Here is a 19,087-nt window from a genome sequence, read left to right on the forward strand (position 1 = left end):
TAATGATAAAGAGGAAGACAACCCAGTGAGATGGATTACACAGTGACAGCAGCAATGGTCCCAAGTTTATCAATTTTGAGGATGGTGCAGGACCCCAGCAGTGTTTTGTTCTGTTGTACATAAGGTCGCTATGAGTCAAAACCCACTCAGCAGCACCTAACAACAACAACATAAATCAACTGCTGTGTGTTTTTTATGGTGCTACTTGTTTCTTTGTTCCCCATAATATTCTGTGCTAAGTTCATTTTGTTTGTGCATTTTCTGGGCAGTTTCTTCATTGCTGTTGTTTTAATGTTTACTAAATCTTTATGATTTTCCTTTTTCTTGTTTTGATGTGAAGGGATATTAATTTTCTTTGTGGTTGCTCTTTTTTTGTTTGTTTGTTTATACATGCCATGTTTCATTTAAACTAAAAACCAAGACAAAAATAATAACTCAGATTTGTGAATGAAATTGGGCAACATGAACAAAATTTCCATTTTGGGGGCTTCCTCACAAGTCATTATTAATATACACCATGTGATTTCTAATAGAAAACAAGAACACAAATTTCCCAAACTTCAAAATACCAAAAGTATGGCCTGGTAGAAAATGCATATTTATCACGAGTAAAAATCCTTTAACATTAACAGGACAATGTTGACAGGGAAAAAAAATACCTGTTTAATTTTATTATTATCATTATTATTTTTAAGTTTTTAAGTTGTGAACTGAGTGATAGTTTACATGGGAGAGCATCAGCTTTACATTCATCATACTGTAGTTTGTTTCATTGTAATGATTACAATCCCTTCCATGCATCATCATTCAACAGCATTTGCTTCCATTCCCTCTGTTTTTGTTTTGTTTTTGGATGTACACCGAAGCACTCAGGAATATATAACCATTCAAATAACCAAAGGGTATATCCTGCATGCCAGCCCCCTGGCTGCCAGCATACAGCCTCTCTCCCTCCTTGAATCTAGAGTCCCCAGCTGCTCCATCTTTTCATGTCATCATCTCGGCCTCCATCTCTGGCGTCTCTGCTTCTCTGGATAGGGTCCCACACTCCACTCTTCTCCCTTGATGGTCCCAGGGTCCTCCGCTCCTGGATTGCAAGATCAACCATTCCCTTCCTTTTGTTATAAAATGTCTACCTTTACATTTGCAACATTCACAATCAGTCCTGATAGCAATTATTCACTATTGAATTGTGGTTACTTTTTAATCTATTAATTGTTTTCCCAGCTTAAAACAGTCTGTTTTATCTTGAAATCTGCAGACTTCCTTTACATTTGTAAATTCTGTAACTACACTTGTACTTCTTTTTGCTTTGTAGTTGTTTTCATTATACATTTATATATCTAGTTCCCTATATTCAGATTAAAGAAGTTGTTACCAGTATATCTACACCAAAGAAAATATTTAAAGGTTTTCTTGAGGAAGAGAAAAGTATTTAGAGCAATTATAGCTTTACCTGCAAACCGCTTGGTCGGCAGTTCAAACCCACCAGCTGCTCCTCAGATACTCTGTACAGGTCGTTATGAGTCGGAACTGATTCGGCGGCACTTAACAACAACATCAACAACACATCCTTGAACTTTATTTGTTCGGAACCTTTTTCTCTTCCTGAAGAAAACCTTTTAGTATTTTCTTAGGTGTAGATATACTGGTAACAATTTCTTTAATCTTTTGTTTGCCTGAAAATGTCTCTAGTTCACCTTCATTTTTGAAGAGTATGTTTGTTGCTATAAGTCTGATTTGGCAGTTATTTTCTCTTAGAATTCTCCTGCTGCTAGTATTTCTGTTAAGAAGTCAGGTCTTAGTAAAACGAGCATTCCTTTGAAGGTAATGTGTAGTTTGTCCCCTGATTTCTTTTTTTGTTTTGCTTTATTTATTTATTTATGTTTTTTGTGTGTGTATTTTTATTTAAAAATCAGAACATTTCAAATAACTTTATATATTTTCAGCTTCTTATTTTTTTAAAAGGGAAGGGTGCGTCTGACAACACTGGGCCTGCACGTAGGCATTCAGTTGAATGGAGGCAGAAAGCCTCTTTAGAGGGTATTTACATTCTGGTTTTTAGGACTATAGGCCTTGTATCTTAGCCACCTGGCTTCTGTAGATACCTGTGATCATGATCTTTGGGTTAGAATCAGCAAAGGGTACCACACCTATACCTGCTCCTTCAACTCAGGCCTGGCTCTACAGATCTTCTCAGCAGATGAGTGTCTTAGAGCTCAGATCCCTTCATGGGAGGGATGACTCATTGAAAGGGCTGCAGAAGACCTGAACCTACCCAAGGCTCTGAAACTCTCACTACTGAAAAGGAATCAATTGAGCTTCACCTTGATCAGACCTTCAATCTCTTCTCTTCTGTTTCTTCTTTTTGGCCCTCTGGCTAACGTTGACTTCAGCTCTTTCCTTCTCTGGATGCTGCTTCTTCTTCCTCTTCTTATCTCTACTGCTTGGACTAGTATGTGTTCTGCTCTCTATTTCCCTAGTCTTGCCAGCCCCTGCAGTCTCCTCATCTTCCTCCTCCTCTTTATTCTACTTCCTTTTCTTCTTGCTTCCCCTGCTACTTTGGTCACTGCCTGCTGTGTTTGCTGCTTCCCTAGTTCTATCATTTACAGACGCTGCCTTGTCTTCTTCATCCTCTGTGTTCAAACCATCCTCCTCCTCACACTGCCGTCTCTTCTTGCTTCTGCGGCATTGGTCAGTGTGTGGTCTGTCCTCCACCTCCTCTGTCTTGTCACCCCCTGCAGCCTCCTTACCCCCTTGTCCTTTATCCAAGATCCCTTCCTCTTGCTGCCTCCTCTTCTTTTTCTTTCTTTTCCTGAGGGGTTGATCAATTTGTTCTCCAATTTTCAATTCCCCAAGCCCACTTGTGTCCTGCAGCCTCTTCCTCATTCTCTACAGTTTCCTCTCTCTCATCTGAGACTTTGTCTTCTTCTTTTTTTTTTTTTAATGTGATAGTTTACATGGGAGAACATTAGTTTTACATTCATTCTATCGTATATCGTCTCATTGCCATGGTTACAATCCCCTCCATGCAATTCTCCCCCCTGTGCTCCCCAGGTCTTCAGCACACAGTCGCTCTCCCTCTCTGGATCTAAAGTCTCTAGCTGCTCCATCACTCCACGTCATCATCTCTGCCTCCATTTCAGGGATCACTGCTTCTCTGGGTAGGGTCCCGCTCTCTGCTCTTCTCCCTTGATATGGTCCTAGGGACCTCCGCTCCTAGACTGAAAAGTTAATCACTCCCCTCCTTGCTATAAAACGTCTACCTTTACATTTCCAATCCTCACAATCAGTCCTGATAACAATTATTCACTATTGTATCACAAGAGACCTGTCTGCATTTCATTGCATCAACCCCGCCTAGACAGATTGAATACTACTCACTGGAGATTCTATCTTCCTCCATGCCCTCTGGATCTAGGTTCCCTCTTGAAAGCTTGTAAGCCAGTCACTTCTTGCCTTTGTAGCCCCCCACCCCCCATTTTGGGTAGTCAATGTTCAAGTTGCCCATCCCTGTCTACTCTGTGTGTGGAGGGTGTGGGAATGATTTTTGCTGTAAGGACTTGTTCCATCTTTTGAGCTACTGCTTCCATAGGTGTAGGTCATGTTCATCAAATTGTGTGAGAATATTTTTTTTTTTTTCCTCTTCTTTTTTACTTCTGGTTGAGCTCTGATCATCCAGTCACTGAAGCCAGGATAAGTGGGTATTATCTGCAAGTGTGGGTGTTCTTATGTATATGCCTTCTCTTCTTATCAGCTGGACACTTCACTTTCTACTCTAGTCCTCTGTGGCTATGTCACTGACTCTGGCCCAAGAGTCCTCAGGTCTTGCCACACTGCTGGCCAACCAAGTCTTCAGCCGGGTTCACAGAAGTCTATTGAACGTTGTAGGGCTTAGCTCACTGCTTCATTGCTGTTTTTCCCTCACTTCCCCTTATCGGTGTCGAGTGTGGTCACCAATCACAGTGTGTATTCCCACTGAGTCTTAGTCTTGGAAGGGGGTTTGCACTGAGGGGACCTGACCACTTGCCTTGATGTTTCCTGGGCGACTTTGTCTTCTTGATGTCGCCTTTTCTTCTTGTTGCGCTTCCTGCTCTCTAGGACTGCAGTCAGTCTGTTCTGGGTGTTCAAACTCTGGTTAGTCTTTTCTGGGCATTCCATTTCTCCATTCCTTTCAGTTGCTGTAACCTTTTCCACCTCTTTTGATTTCTTTTTCTTTTTGTGGGAGGGCTTGCTGTCAGACTGTGACTGAGTGGTCTCAGGGTCCTGGCCTTTGAGACTAGCCAGGAAGGCCTGTTCCTGGGCTTCCAGCCGAGCAAGCTTGGCCTTCATTGTGATTCCAAGACGGGCAGCTTTGTGTGCTGTTTGCTCCTCATAGGCTTGGAGCAGCATCTCATCAGTCAGACATCATTGTGCAGTCCCCTCTGTGGAATCATGTGACCGGTCAGACTTGGGTGCCACCATCTTTCCGGAAACCCCTGATTTCTTTTAAGAATTATTTCTTTGGATTCTAACAATGTTGCTAAAAATTTTCTAGTGTGGTTGTCTTCCTTTTTATTGTGCTTGCATTTTCTGTACCGTTTAATTTGTGGTTAGGAGCACTATGGCAAACCACAAAGTCCATGGTTTGAGCCTACCAGCTGCTCCGTGGGAAAAAGATGAGGTTTTCTGCTCTTGTGAAGATTTAAAGCCTCAGAAGCTCTATACAGGGTCACAACGAGTCAGAACACACTTGGCAGCACTGAACAACAACAACAAATGTGTGGTTTGAAGTTTTTCTTAAACTTTGGGAAATTCTCAACATCTGTCTGTTAATCCTTCAATTTCCTCTTTAGCTTTTGTCTCATTTGATGTTTAAACTCATTCCTTAAATTCTTAATTTCAGGTGTTTTTTGTTTTTAGACTTTTCATTTGATTCTTTTTATCTAGTTTCTAGTTCTTAGCCAAAGATGTCCATTTTTTCTTTAATTCTCCTGAACTTTTAATTCTTTCGAAGTTTATTTTGGATAGATTTAGTATCTGGATATTGTATATTTCTGAGGTTTTTTTTTTTTTTTTCTTTTCTCCTCATTATTTTTAGTAAAATGAAGTCTTCTGTTATACCTAATAATTTTTTGATTCAATGTCAGACATTTATTTGTGAAAACATTATTGGGGCCAATTGAGGCTCTTGATAATCTTCTAGAAGGATATGTTTTTGCTTCTAGTAGGTATTTACAATGATCTGAAGCTGAGCTTCAATCTTATGAGAAATGGCTCATTTCTGGTATACCCTTACTCCTAGTGGATCACAGCTGAAAATGAAGGTTTGTCACCTTGACAATCCCTAAATGAAAATTTCTCCAAATCTTATAAACTATGCTCAGCATCTCAGTCTCTCATCTGCTTCTCTAGGAATCAGCCACTATCTTAAGGAAAAAAAAGTACCAAATGATAACTACTTTTCTAAGCTTTTTTCCCTTTGTGGCCTTGGTTCCTGAAGTCTTTACTGCCTTGGTATATAGTCAGAATCTTTTAATTAATTTTTAAAAGTTTTTTTCCCCCAGCTTATCTGATAGTTGTTGGAAAGAAGTTAGCCCATCATTCCTAGTGAACTGTTCATCCTGGCTTGTCCAGGAGAGCCCAGATTATACTGATTGTCCCAGCAGAATTATTTCTTACACATTTTTCCATTCACAAGTGTTCTGGTTTGGATGATAAGCTATATGGTCATCCACCAATAAACCACAGTACTTATTGCACTACACACAGGAAACAAAGGACGTTACAATAGTTGGAAGGGTGACAGTGATTAATATATGAACTGCTGGCTCCTCTCACTTATTAGATTCACCTTTCTGCCTCCCTTATTTCTCAAAAGTGTTCAACAGCCAAAAAACATCCTTCTCATGGACGATAAAAGTGGTTAGCATAATTGCAAGAATATTTTCCTCTTCAGGGCATTTTGATCCAGCAAACTGGGGAAGCAGGTTTCTGGCTTTCCTCTACATTTGTCTCAGTCTCAGTGTTGCCTATAGTCTCAGTGTTCCCCTTTCAGTAGATAAGTTCCATAACGGTTTCTCCCTGTCTTTGATTTAGACTCTCCCTCAAAGTGTGTCTAGTTTTATGAGATACGGAGAGTCCTGTGCAGTAACAAATGCAACTGTGGATTGACTGAGCCAAAATTTACCTGCCCTGACCATCCACCACAGGAGACCAGCAGTTGCGTCCATAAATCTGTCCTGTGAATGTAACCCATGGATGTAGTTAATTTAGGCGAAAATTTGGAAGAGGATGTTTACCTTAAATTCCACTGATAAAAATAAAGAATTCAGGTTCTTAGGGGAAGTTCTGGTGCACTGAGGTTAATGCAGACAGTTCCATCACCTCTTTGAGGTTTGAAATTTCAACAGTCACTTTACCATTTCTAAGTGTGGCTGTGGTAAAATTTTTTACACAAATTTATGAATTACAAAGAGTCAGATGGAGAATTAGACCTTCTCCTCTCCTTGGCTTTGTACTAGTACTTTTATTGCCGTAATACTTTCCAGAGGAAAACAATCTCACAGGGTTGGGGACAGTTCATTTTATCTTCTTGAGTTTCTCCATAGGCCCTGGTGAAAAGAAATATCAAGGTGCTGCTTTTAACTGCTGACAATGGGCAAGAAGTAACAAAAGGCCACTTACAAAATGGTATGCATTTGGTTTTGTTCTACTTATTCCACTAATGGAGTCTGAAACAGAGCCAAGACGCCTTCTGATGCTTACTCTTTCCACTTTCCATTAAACTAGACCTCATAGTCTTTGGGCACAGTGATGGGTACTCCCTGTCAGTACTGAGAGTTAAAGAGCCAGCTCCCTCCTCTCTGCTGTCTTCATACAGCATCATCAACTGTGCAGAACACTCACTCCGTACTCCTCAACCTCTTAGTGGTCTAGAGTGGGGCCCCTGGCTGGAACCTGAGAAAGACCATGTCTGTCATTGTCAAGTGATTGTGACTAAGCACAGAAGTTTTGCAGTGTCAGAGAAACAGCACTCTCACGGACTGGGCTCCAGGAGAACATGCTCTGTGGTGGGGTAAACAATTCTGGTTATTAAGGCCAGGAGAGAAATGCAAGTGAGCTATAAGGCGATACCATGGGTTGATATGCAGGGAAATGGAAAAAGGCAATGCACAAATAGATGGAGTCAGAGAAAAATACTCTTTGAAATTCTTTAACCCAAGCAATTTTTGGAGTTCTGGTATGGCGCTACAGGATAATGCGTTGGACCGAAAGTTCAGTTTGAACCGAAAGGTCGGCAGTTCAAACCCACCAGCTGCTCTTCGGAAACCTTATACAAGGTCGCTGTGGGTTGGCACTTAACAACAATAACAAACCCTCAGCTTACCTTGGGGTGCTGGTGCGGCACTGTAGGATAAACACTGGACTGCTAACTGCAAGGTTGGCAGTTCAAACCCACCAGCTGCTCCTCAGAAACCCTATACAGGGTCTCTATGAGTTGGAACTGACTCGACAGCCCTTAACAACAACATACCCCATCTTATAGTGGGAGTGGCAGAATAATAGTCAGAAGATCTGTAGTCAAGTTTTAAGTCTTCGGCTGTTCACCTCTCTGGGCTTCAATGTATTCATCAGCATAATATGGTATATTTGGCTGCTCTTCTCATGTCTTTGGGCTATTACTGTAAATGCGAAATGAAATGCCTTGCAAACTATGTGATTGGATAGAAGGGCATGATCATATCTTTATCTTTTACCATAAACTATAAAATGTCAGTGTTGAGATGTCTGTGAGGTGTGTGTGGGAGGTGTTGGGGCCAGCTTTTGTCCTGGCAGTGTTTAGGGCAGTACCTCCTCAAAGCATCTCTTTTCACTCCACAGTGCTTGCCACTCTTCATATGAAGGATATCTACAAAGAAACGTATCAAAAGCTGTTTTTGTTTCAGGTGAGTACCTTTCAGAGAGGGGATACTTTTTGATGTTGGCTCATTGTAGGACCTCTTAGCTCATATACTTAAGCCATTCTTAGCATGTCAGCTAAAGCATTAATTCACATGTCCATACAATACCTATTCTAGATGGTTTGGGGTTCAACTCACATTCTTGCAATAGATGATCCTTAGCCTCTTAGAAGAATACAGGTCAGGAAGCACAGCACACTAGCTGGACAGCACCACTCAGGTCTCTTCAGTCTTCATAGTGTCCTTAACTCAGCAGCTAGGTGAAGGGAATGGGAACATGAGAATGAATGGGAGCCATGTTGGCATAGGAGTCTCAAGCTCAGTTTAAGAACTACTGTCCTTCATAATAGCCTTATAGACACAGTTTCCAGGTATGGTCAGGGTAGTTCCTGGTTTCCAAATATTTTGTACACTAGGGAGGCCCAAAGCTATGGCTTCTCATTAGGAATGAAGAGATCATTTACAGTCCTTCCGTCCAGATGCAATTTACTAATCAGAGGTTATTTTTTTACCAGAAGTAATCTACTTAACATAGGTAACAGTCTACCTTTATCAGGTGTTCAAGTGATCAGAATAGAAGGTGAACCCACAGCAACTTTTCATGGGGAAGAATAAAGGTTCTTGTAAATGTTTACTCATTACCTAATACTTATGGTCCAGTGAGAAAGACAAAACATGTAAATGAACTACACAAAATAGAAAATGTTACATGCAATAGGAGCATTAATGGGCACTTAGAAACCAGAGAGTGGCAGAGATTTCTGCTGCCAGAAGAGAACACTTACTAAATAATCAAGTCATTTGCTAATTACTCATCAACAGAGTCATGGTGTGGTGCTGTGGGTTAATGCGCTAGGCTGCAAAGTTGGTTTGAACTGCAAGGTTAGTGGTTCAAGCTCACCAGTAGCTCTTTAGAAACTCTATACAGGTTGCTGTGGGTTGGAACCAATTCGGTGGCACTTAATAAAAACATCAACATAAACATAAGGCAGTGCCAGGTACACTAAAAATAAGTTAAGTACTGAATCCCAATGTCATGCAGTCTGAGACAACACTGACTTAGAAGAGCACAAAGGTTCATAGGCAGCCACATAAGGATGGCAACATGAGTGGTGCAATGCCAGGGATTGCTATGAGGGATCCCAGAGAGTGTGAGGAGAAGATGTAATTCCAGATACAAGGTGAGCCCTCAAGTAGGTGTTAGATTAATGATGATGAAGTAGGAAGAATGGGGATCAGGAGTGAAAAGTGATATGGGGTCTGGGGCAAGCAAAATCTTGAATTTAAGCTCATTCACCATTCAGGCACTCAAGAAATGTTTCCATCATTTTCCATGCATCAATTAGGCACTGTTTTAGGCACTGTGGATTATTATTGAACATATGCACAATTTAAGCATTTTCAGGATTTATATTCTAGTTGGGGAGACAAACAATAAACAAATAGGAGTAAATATAAAATGTGAGATAGTAACAAGAGCTCATTGTTGTTGTTAAGTGCTGTTGGGTCAGTTCTGACTCATAGTGACCCTGTACAGAGTTTCAGAGGCACAATTGGTAGGTTTCAATCACCAACCTTGTGGTTAGCAGTTCAGTGCTTATCCTACAGTGCCACAATAGAGCTCAAGGAAAACATTATATGAGAATATTTTTGTGTAAATATTAAGCCCTTCCACACATTAAAATTTTTTATTTCTTACTTTGTAAGAAATTTTCATTAGGCAAATCTGCAGCACAAGACCTCTTTAAAGTGTTCCAGAGCAAAGATGTCAGTTTGAGGACTAAGGTGCACCTGACCTAAGTCATGGTATTTTCAATAGCCTCATGTGCATGTGAGCGTTAGATAATGAATAAGGGAGACTGTAGAAGAATTGATGTATTTGTGCTATTGTGTTGGAGAAGAATATTGAAGGTACCATGGGCGGGTAGCATAGTGGTTACGAAAGGAGCTACAAACCTTAAAGACAGCAGTTCAAAACTACCAGCCACTTCGTGGGAGAAAGATGAGGCTTTCTACTCCCGTCAAGATTTGCAGCCTTGGAAACCCTGTACAGGGTCGCTATGGGTCGGAATAGACTCGACGGCACTTAACAACAACAACAACAACATGGGCTTCCAGAAGAACAAACCGGTCTGTGTTGGAAGAGATACAACTAGAATGCTCCTAAGAAACTAGGGTGACAAGATTTCACATCTCATACTTCAGATATGTTGTCAGGAGGGACTTGTTGTTGTTGTTGTTAAGTGCTGTCGAGTCGGTTCCGACCCATAGCGACCCTGTACAGGGTTTCCGAGGGTGTAAATCTTTACGGGAGTAGAAAGCCTCATCTTTCTCCCGTGGAGCAGCTGGTAGTTTCGAACCGCTGACCTTAAGGTTCACAGCCCGATTCGTAACCACTACGCTACTGGAAAAGAACATCACACTTAGTAGAGAGGAGGGACAATGAAAAAGAGGGAAACCCCCAATGAGATAGATTGGAACAAGTAGCAACAGTGTGCTCAAGTTTGGCAGCAGTTATGAGATTGGTGCAGGACTGGGAGTTGTTTTGTTGTACATAGTTGCTATGAGTCAGAACCAACTCGACAGCAGTTAACAACATTAGCAACATTACTCTTACTTGCTTTATACGGATAAAGAACCTGTGACTCAGAACATTAAATTTCCGATTTGAACCCATACCTAGACAATCAAGTGATGCAGAAGAAGCCACCCAGACCCAACTCCCATAGTTTTGTCCTTGTACTCCTATATTGCTATGTCCCATCTCAATGCTTTTTTGTTGTTGTTGTTGTTGCAAGAAGGATTTTACATAGAAGGGCAATCACAGGAAGCAAATAACAAAAAATGAGAGCCCACAGCTTTAGTAAATGAATTGTAATTTGTTTCCAGTGCATTTCTTTTACTTGACCTAGTAAGAAAAGAACACGAGAGAAACAAAATTCTTAGGATAGATGTTTTAACGGTAAGTGACTAACAGGAGAGAGCAGAGCTTTTAAGTCCCTACTTTGTTTTTGTATTTTCTAACAAAAAGAATCCTTTCCCAACTGGACAAGGAAGAGCCTATAGTTAAGTAAAAGCTAAAGCTGGGACTAAATGAGAAGTTAGCTGTTTCCAACTTACAGGAAAGTTCCGGGTGCCATAGTAGAGTAGGCTCTCTGTACTTACTGATGGTCAAGCAGACATGCTCCTTGCCTTTGGGGAAGGCTAGAACTAGTTCTTTTCCATAGCTTGTGAGTACTCTTTATATCTTTATTCTGATAAAAATTTTCATGAGAGAAGATACAGAATTCATGTTTATCAAAGGTCGAAGAGATAGTGCTGGAAAGAAGTGACAATCTGACAAACAATGGGATCGTCTGTGTGTCAGTAGATTGAAATCAATAAAGAATAACTGTAAACTCCCAGCACTGAAATAAAGAAAAAAACAAAACAACAGCAAAGCAACAAAGCTAAAGGACCAAATGCAGAAATGAAGCGATCCAGTTTGAGCACAGTTTATGTGACAGAGTTTTAGGAAGTTAGTTGACCGCAAGTACCACCCAAATGACAGCTGCTGTCAAGAGTTTTGAAAACTGGGATTTTATTACTAGAAGTGAATTATTTTTTAATAAGTCTTCAGTAAGATATTCCCAGGTTCTTCATACTGGTAAAAATATATTTGGAGTGTTTGATTTTTTGTTTTTGTATTCAGGAAATCATATCTCCAGAGGTATTTTAACAAGGCATACTATTTTCAGGAAATTTGGTTTAGGGGTTCCATGGAAAGATGAACTATAGGAACTGGGAAGGGGTCTCATATTAAAGTTTGTGGGAATCTTCAAAATTTGGGGCTATTTTCATGTGAAATGGAAATTCTTTGTAGTACTAGAAGGCAGAATTAGTTGCAATGAGTAAAAATGACTCAACATAAGGATTATAATATATAACACAAACAATGGAATGGTGATTGGAGAATGACTGTTAGCAGCCCAATATTTAGATCTGGCAATACATACATATGGTGAAGAGTGGTATATGAGAACACCTCAAATAAAACATAATTTATAATGTCAGAATTTTCATTTGAGAACTTAGTGCTACATACAGGAAGGAAAAAACAGTCACTTAAATTAGATTTAATCAGCCTAAAGGATTTAGAACACTAGTTTCAGAAAGCATTATAATGTAAAAAAATGTCTAGGAAGATACAAATAAAGATAAGGCCAAATCACAGACTTTGTGGTGGATCAAGTTAGAGGGTTCCACAACTTTCTTGGAAGCATTTGGCAGCTTAGGTAACAACACAGATATGTAACGGATAGTTGGAAGGACAACAGAATTGAAGACTGTAATAGGCACAAGAATGGAAATTCAAAGGATGGATTAATCTTACAGTGCCAGAATAGGCAACATTGAAGGGGCATTCGATACGAATAGTTGTTGTTGTTGTTAAATGCTGTTGAGTCCATTTTGACTCATAGTCACCCTGCATAGGATTTCTGAGGAGACGCTGGTGAGTTTGAACCACTGACCTTGTGATTCAAACCGACATTATAGTCCAGTGCTTATCCTACAACACCACATCAGGCTAGTAAATCCCAATGAATTGGAAAGATGAAAAGACTAGAGAGGACACAGTGATAGGAAAGGGAAGAGTGGGAATCATGAGATGCATGGGAAAACTGGGTTTCTGGAATATTCATTTAATAGAACTCAACATTTTTGGTGAAAATTCATTGAACATTTTTTAGCATTTCCTTTGTGTCAGGCAGTTTCTTACTCGACTTTTAATCTGAACATACAAGCAATTCTTTGGTGCTAGAAAGAAAGATGAAATGGCAGTTTTACTTTACTTCCAGTCTGGACAGGAAGGCCACTGAAGTCAAAAGAGGACTAAAAAGACCAGGAACATGATGTGACTATGTGAGTAGAACTCAGAGAGTCTGAGACGAAATGCTCTGAGTTGTAAAGGTGGTCTTTGAGAACTGGATTTTATAATTGCTTTCTAATGACTATAATCATTTCTAAATTGACGTTTTTTCCCCGCTCAGGGTCTTAGTCCTATATTGATGACAGTATATACAGCACAGTCTTTTGACACGTGGGGCCATATCCGCAATACTCTTGATATGCATGGTGAGTTTTCCTTAGTGTCTTTTTTAGGAGAATACAATTGCACAGATAGCATGGGTCTGTTTTTTTCTGCTGATTAGTAACTTGAGATTTATGTGACAAGTATCTTAGATGTCATGGTTTTATAAGCATCAACGTGATTAAATAGATACTTAGCAGACATCTGCACCATAAAATGACAGCATAGAATTGGCAATCCAGAGTCCAATTTAATTGAAATTGAAATTTTAGCAGGGTTTCCATACTATTTGTCAAGGTTATTAATAAAAGTGAATTGTTCTGACAACTAGGAAAGTTCAGGGAAAGTGTGTTGGGTAGAAGTAGAAAATTATTTGATCTGAGATTATCCACCAAGTCCTCCCTAGAGAATTGGTCGTGATCATTAAAATGTAATTTGAAGAGAAATATGCCTGGTATCATAATTTCAGAATCATCTTTGCCGGAAGTTACCAACTGCCTACAAAACACTTAACCTAGACATCTCTGTTCCTAAGACAAAGATATACAAATAATTGTTTAGTACATACTGTTTGTTTGATAGAAAAAAAAAATCTTCCAAAATGTGAAATCCAGAAAAAAAAAAAAAAAAAAAAAAAAAAAAGACTAGGTTATGAAAATCATGTTGAAAATAATTCTACCAGTTCTTTCCAGAGGATTTTTACTAAACCTATACATTTTCTGGGTGTGAGATCTTGAAGTTGAATATTATGGGTCTAGATAATTTAAGGGTCCCAGAAAGATTACTAGCATATCTCATACTCTGATTCTCTTCCCCATTCTCATTTTCTTTTTATCTACAGTGTTATTGAAAGATGTGCGAGAAATGTTCACGCTTAGGTACTCCCTCAACTTCTATATGTTCCATGGTGGCACGAACTTTGGCTTCATGGGTGGAGCTATGTTTGCAAACAAATATGACCCCATGGTCACCAGCTATGGCAAGTACTTGTCTCTGAGTTGCCTCCAGCCCACTTCACCCTACCACTGGAGTCCAGAACTTCCAAGGGAAGTCCCTGAAAACAATCTTCAGAACCATTTGTCTGTGTTTTTTTTTTTTTTAATTTAATGTGTGCTAGAAATTAAGGATTTGATGTTTGTCCTTCTTGACAGTATTAAAATTTATATACCATTAAGATAGGTTTTTTGGGACATGGCAATTAGAGATGACAATAGCCTAGTCTTGTTACTCTGTCTCACAGATGGTTGTTCATAGTTTCATTGCAGAACAGTATACTCTGGGTAATGCATCAGAGTATAGACTAATAATTATCTGTAACCTTATAGACCAAGAAGAAAACTGAAGGCCAGGAAAAAAAAAAGGAATTCAATTGGAAATTGAATAGGAAGGAAAAACCATTGTATGAAAGTAGTCTTGAGTTCTTGGCTAGGGGTTTACTAGAGGTCCATGGGCTGGCGCTTTTTGTCTTTTATTGAAAGTCTTGGGAAGCATGGCAGTCTTTCCTGGCTTGAACTAATGGGGACACAGGCAAAGGTTTTAGGAGATGGTGACTTGGCATTTTCTTGTGTAATGCCCAAAGTTTTTAACCCCAAAGCTACCACATTAAGGGTACTAAACTCCCCCTCCCCCCCTTTTCTTTGGGAAGCTGGAGCTTTACTGGAGGAAGTGAAACATTCCTTTATATTTTTCAGACTATGGGGCACTGCTGACAGAAGCTGGAGACTACACACCTGAGTACCTCACATTTCAAGAATATTTTAGCTCTGTTTTAGGTACCCAACAATAACCTTAATCTGGACAAAATCCCAACCACTTACTTAAGCAGCCTCTATCCTAGAAAAAAAAGGTGTGAGGGGAAAGGGACAGATCTTTTTGGGAGACGTCCAGTTTTCTCCGATTTATTGTATAAGTACGCACCAGGATTCAAGTATGACCCTGGTGCAATTCCTGCCTTCTTGATGATTGGCGGAGTTCTGGTGTGGTGCTATAGGATAAGCACTGGACTGACAACCTCAAGGTTGGTAATTCAAACCCACCAATTGCTTCTTGGAAACCCCATAGTGTTGCTTTGAGTGAGACCAACACAACAACACTTAACAACAATAACAGCAAAGGTGCTTAGCATATAGAGCCAAGTTGATGGTGAGGACCATGCATCAGAATACTCTGTGGAACTAAAGCCCAGAGGAATCTTATCACTCACTGCCTGTTTCATGACTCTTCCTGAAGTTGGGGACTTGTGCCCTGTGACTGAACCTTTAATTTCTGGTGGCTTTAGGATGACAGAGCACTCTGTGCTCATGGATGGGACAGGGTGAAGGATCTTGAAACAATTCAATTACCTATTTTTCATTTCAGTGGTTCCTGCACACCCCCAACTAGAATATGAACCTAAGGCTGCATATAAATCAGTGATACCATCACACTACTTGCCACTGTGGGATATCCTGCCCTACCTGGAGAAGGTGAGCATTTCCTGAACATAGAAACATACAGAACTTTTGGACAGAAAAGAGGGGGAAAGCCTTTGCTCACAAAATAGAAGAGACTGTTTGGCTCCATAATTAAAGCAATTACCTAAAGGGGGTGTCATTTAATGTTACTTTCCGTAAGTTTTCTCGTCCATAAAATGATGCTAATAATAGGATTATATACATCATAGGATTGTATGTGGCTTTAAAAATTAACATCTGTACCTGGCAAATAGTAAGTGCTAAAGATTTGTTGCATGTTGTTAATGTTTTTTAGAGAAATTATTTTATTGATATAAATATATATATTTGTATTTAAATAGATATTTACACAAGGGTAAATAAAAATCATTGCTACAAAATCATAAGAAACTTTCAATAAACAAAAATATAAAACTGTGAAACCTCATTTTATTGAGGATTTCCCTAACTTTTGCTGATCCTCTACTTTGCTAAACATGACGTCTTTTTCTAGCGACTTGTCTTTCCTGATGGTATATGTAAAGTAAGTGAGCCAAGTGAGCTGAAGTCTTTTCATTTTCACTTCTAAGGAACATTCTGGCTATTGTTGTTATTGTTAAAGGGCTATGCTACTGTTGTTGACAGGTGCCTTCGAGTTGGTACTGACTCATAGCAGCGCTATGCACAACAGAACAAAACACTGCTTGATCCTGCGCCAACCTCACAATCGTTGCTACACCTGAATCCATTGCTGCTGCCACTGTGCCAATCCATCTCATTGGGGGTCATCCTCTTTCTCTGACCCTCTACTTTACCAAACATGATATCCTTCTCCAAGGACTGGTCCCTCCTGACAATATGTTTAAAGTATGAGAGATGAAATCTTGTCATCACGGCTTCCACGAAGCATTCTGGCTGTACTTTTTCCAACACAGATTTGTTAGTTCTTTGGCAGTCCATGATAGATTCAATATTCTCCTCCAGCAGCATAGCTCAAATGCATCAGTTCTGCAGTCTTCCTTATTCAGTGTTCAACTTGCACAATATATGAGGTTACTGATTTTCTTTGAGATTACTTTGTATTCCATTAACTTTTTTTAATTAAAAAGAAAACTTACAATTTTATTTTGTTGAAAAAAATTACAGTAAAACACACACCAACTTTCTACATGTCCATTTATAACAGTTTATGCTTTGAGTTGTACCTCCATTCCTACCCTCCTTTTCTGAATGGCTCCTCGCTCAGTGACAATCTTAACTGGCCCATAGGTTTTACTTTATCTTCTGAATTCCTGTTGTCAATTTGATCCCTTACAGTTCTTAAAACAGCAAAATCTTCAGGACGACATTCTAGTTAAGTTTATATACGTTTTGGTTTTAAGACTTCAGGGGATATTTTGGGGTTAAAGAGAAAAGGTTTTAATATCATTTCAGGTTTTTGATACTACATCAAAATGTGACTTATGGTAGTGTCTTAAAGATTAGCTAAAATGAAGACTCAAACCACATTAATAAATTTTGAACTATTACATTGAAATAAACTGGGGTCTCTAATAGAGAATGGATTTTTAGCTATGCATAACTTTGCAGTATCATTTGGAAAATATTGCTTTACCAAGTAATGCAGTCTAAAGTTGGCATATAACAATAAACAATATCAAAAGGTTCACATTTGCCATCACCTGGCTGATAAAACTTGACCACCATGCCAAGTTCATGGTTATCCATAATCCTAATTATTGCATCAAAGCTTGCATTTTGTCATGGCAATACTGTCAGTTGTTTTTTGAAGTGACAATATTCATTTGAGAAAATGTCTTTCAAAGGCTTACAGTTAAACAGCCAGTGTTTGTTAGTCATTCTTTCAAATAAAAATGGTCTGAAAAAGGTGGTTAGGTTTACTCATAATTCAATGACACATCTGCAATTGGTCCACAATTCTGTAAGGCTTTTGGTACTGTTATCACCTTCATTATTCCACGTAGCTTTTTAATGCTAACTTTAAAAATTTATTGAAATTTTCTGTTGTAGTCTATTTGCTACTATCGAGTGGTGGGTTTGTCTGTTGATGTTATTCAGATCCTGTTTCTTCATTCACTTTCTTTCTAGTTGTTGTTCTATCCACCAAGAAGTAGTATATTACCATCTCCAACCATTTTTATAGATGTACTTCTTTTAATTCTAAGTGTTTTCTTTATATATTTTGGGGCTCAGGCTGCTTGGTTATTTTATCCCCTCCCTTCTTTTTTTTTTTTAAATAATATTGCCGCTCCTGATCTGTTTTTATTACTGTTTGTTTGGTATTGTTTCCCCATCCTTTGATTTTAACCTATGATGCCTGTGTGTCAACCTACAGATAGGTCACTTTTAAAACCTATTCTGCCACTATGGCTCTTAACTGGATCATTTAATCCATTTATAGTCACTATAATTACAATAGAGAGGAATTTACTTCAGTCATTTGGTCATAAATTTTTTGGCTTGATGAGGTTGATGACTTCTTTGTTCCTTTTTAACATCGGTGCTGAGTTTTTAAAAACAGGTTTTCCCCTTTTATTTTAGTGAGTCTTGGTTTCTTCTTTTCTTTGGTGAGTAGTGTTATATACTTTATGGTTACAGTGACGTTTACAAATGTAACACCTACATTTACAATGCTGTCTATTGAAGCCACCTTAATTTCCTTGGCATGTGAAAATTCTGTTTCTACACCAATCATTCCCTTTCTTGTTTTGATGTTACCATCAATTACAACTTTGTACCTTGGATTCCCAGTAATCACATTTTAAGTTTATTTTGTTGTTGTATGTATTCAGGTCATTGTTATGTGTCAATACTTTGAGTGGTTGGCTGGTCTAGTTAGTTTTCTTTCTGGAGGACTCCCTTTAATATTTCCTGTAGTGCTGGTCTGGTAGTTACGAATTCCCTTAATTTTTCTATATCTGGAAATGTCCAAATTTCACTCTTGTTTTTGAATGACAATTTTGCTGGATATATTATTCTTGGTTGATAGTTCTTTTCTTTCAAGACTCTGTAAATGTCACCCCATTCCCTTCTTGCCTGCATTGTTTCTGGGGAGAAATCAGCACTTAATCTTATTGGGGCCCCTTTGTAGGTGATATTTTGCTTATTTTGTGCTGCCTTCAAGATTCTTTATCTTTGTTTCTGGAAAGTGAAATTATAACATGTTTTGGTGTTTTTCTCTTTGGGTTTAAACCTATATGGAGTTCGTTGAGCTTCTTGGATGACAATCTCTTTATCTTTAATGATATTGGGGAAGTTTTCTGCCACTATTTTGTCAAAAATTTCTTCTAGACTTCGTTTCCTCTCTTCTTCTTCTGGAATTCCCATTATGCATAGATTGTTCCTCTTGATGGTGTCCCGCAGAACCTTTATTTTCTCTTCAATTTTCTTTTCTCTTTCTATTTGTTCTTCAAGTGGAGTAATTGCAGGAGTTTTATTTTCTATATTAGTGACTCTTTCTTCTATAGTTTCAATTTTACTTTTGTGTTATTCCACGGAATTATTTATTTTTGTTATTTTATTACTAAGGTCTGGAATTTCTAGTTGTTTCATACCTAATGTTTCTATCTCTTTATTGAGTTTCTCATTTGTTCTTGTATTGTTTTCCTGAATTCTTCCAA

The 19,087-nt window shown here is 38.8% G+C and overlaps 1 protein-coding gene across 1 annotated transcript in view; it reads left to right on the forward strand.

The window, feature by feature from the left end:
- LOC102813864 (beta-galactosidase-1-like protein 2-like) overlaps positions 1–19,087 on the forward strand; it is a 110,026-nt gene that overhangs the window by 37,150 nt on the left and 53,789 nt on the right. The window contains exons 7-12 of the mRNA XM_006871016.1: positions 6,591–6,672; positions 7,864–7,928; positions 12,974–13,058; positions 13,856–13,993; positions 14,706–14,786; positions 15,373–15,479. Of these exons, the coding sequence (XP_006871078.1) occupies positions 6,591–6,672; positions 7,864–7,928; positions 12,974–13,058; positions 13,856–13,993; positions 14,706–14,786; positions 15,373–15,479 (558 nt within the window). The remainder of the gene's footprint in view (positions 1–6,590; positions 6,673–7,863; positions 7,929–12,973; positions 13,059–13,855; positions 13,994–14,705; positions 14,787–15,372; positions 15,480–19,087) is intronic.

Source organism: Chrysochloris asiatica, unplaced genomic scaffold, assembly GCF_000296735.1.
Source record: "Chrysochloris asiatica unplaced genomic scaffold, ChrAsi1.0 scaffold00158, whole genome shotgun sequence".
Taxonomy (NCBI): Eukaryota; Metazoa; Chordata; class Mammalia; order Afrosoricida; family Chrysochloridae; genus Chrysochloris; species Chrysochloris asiatica.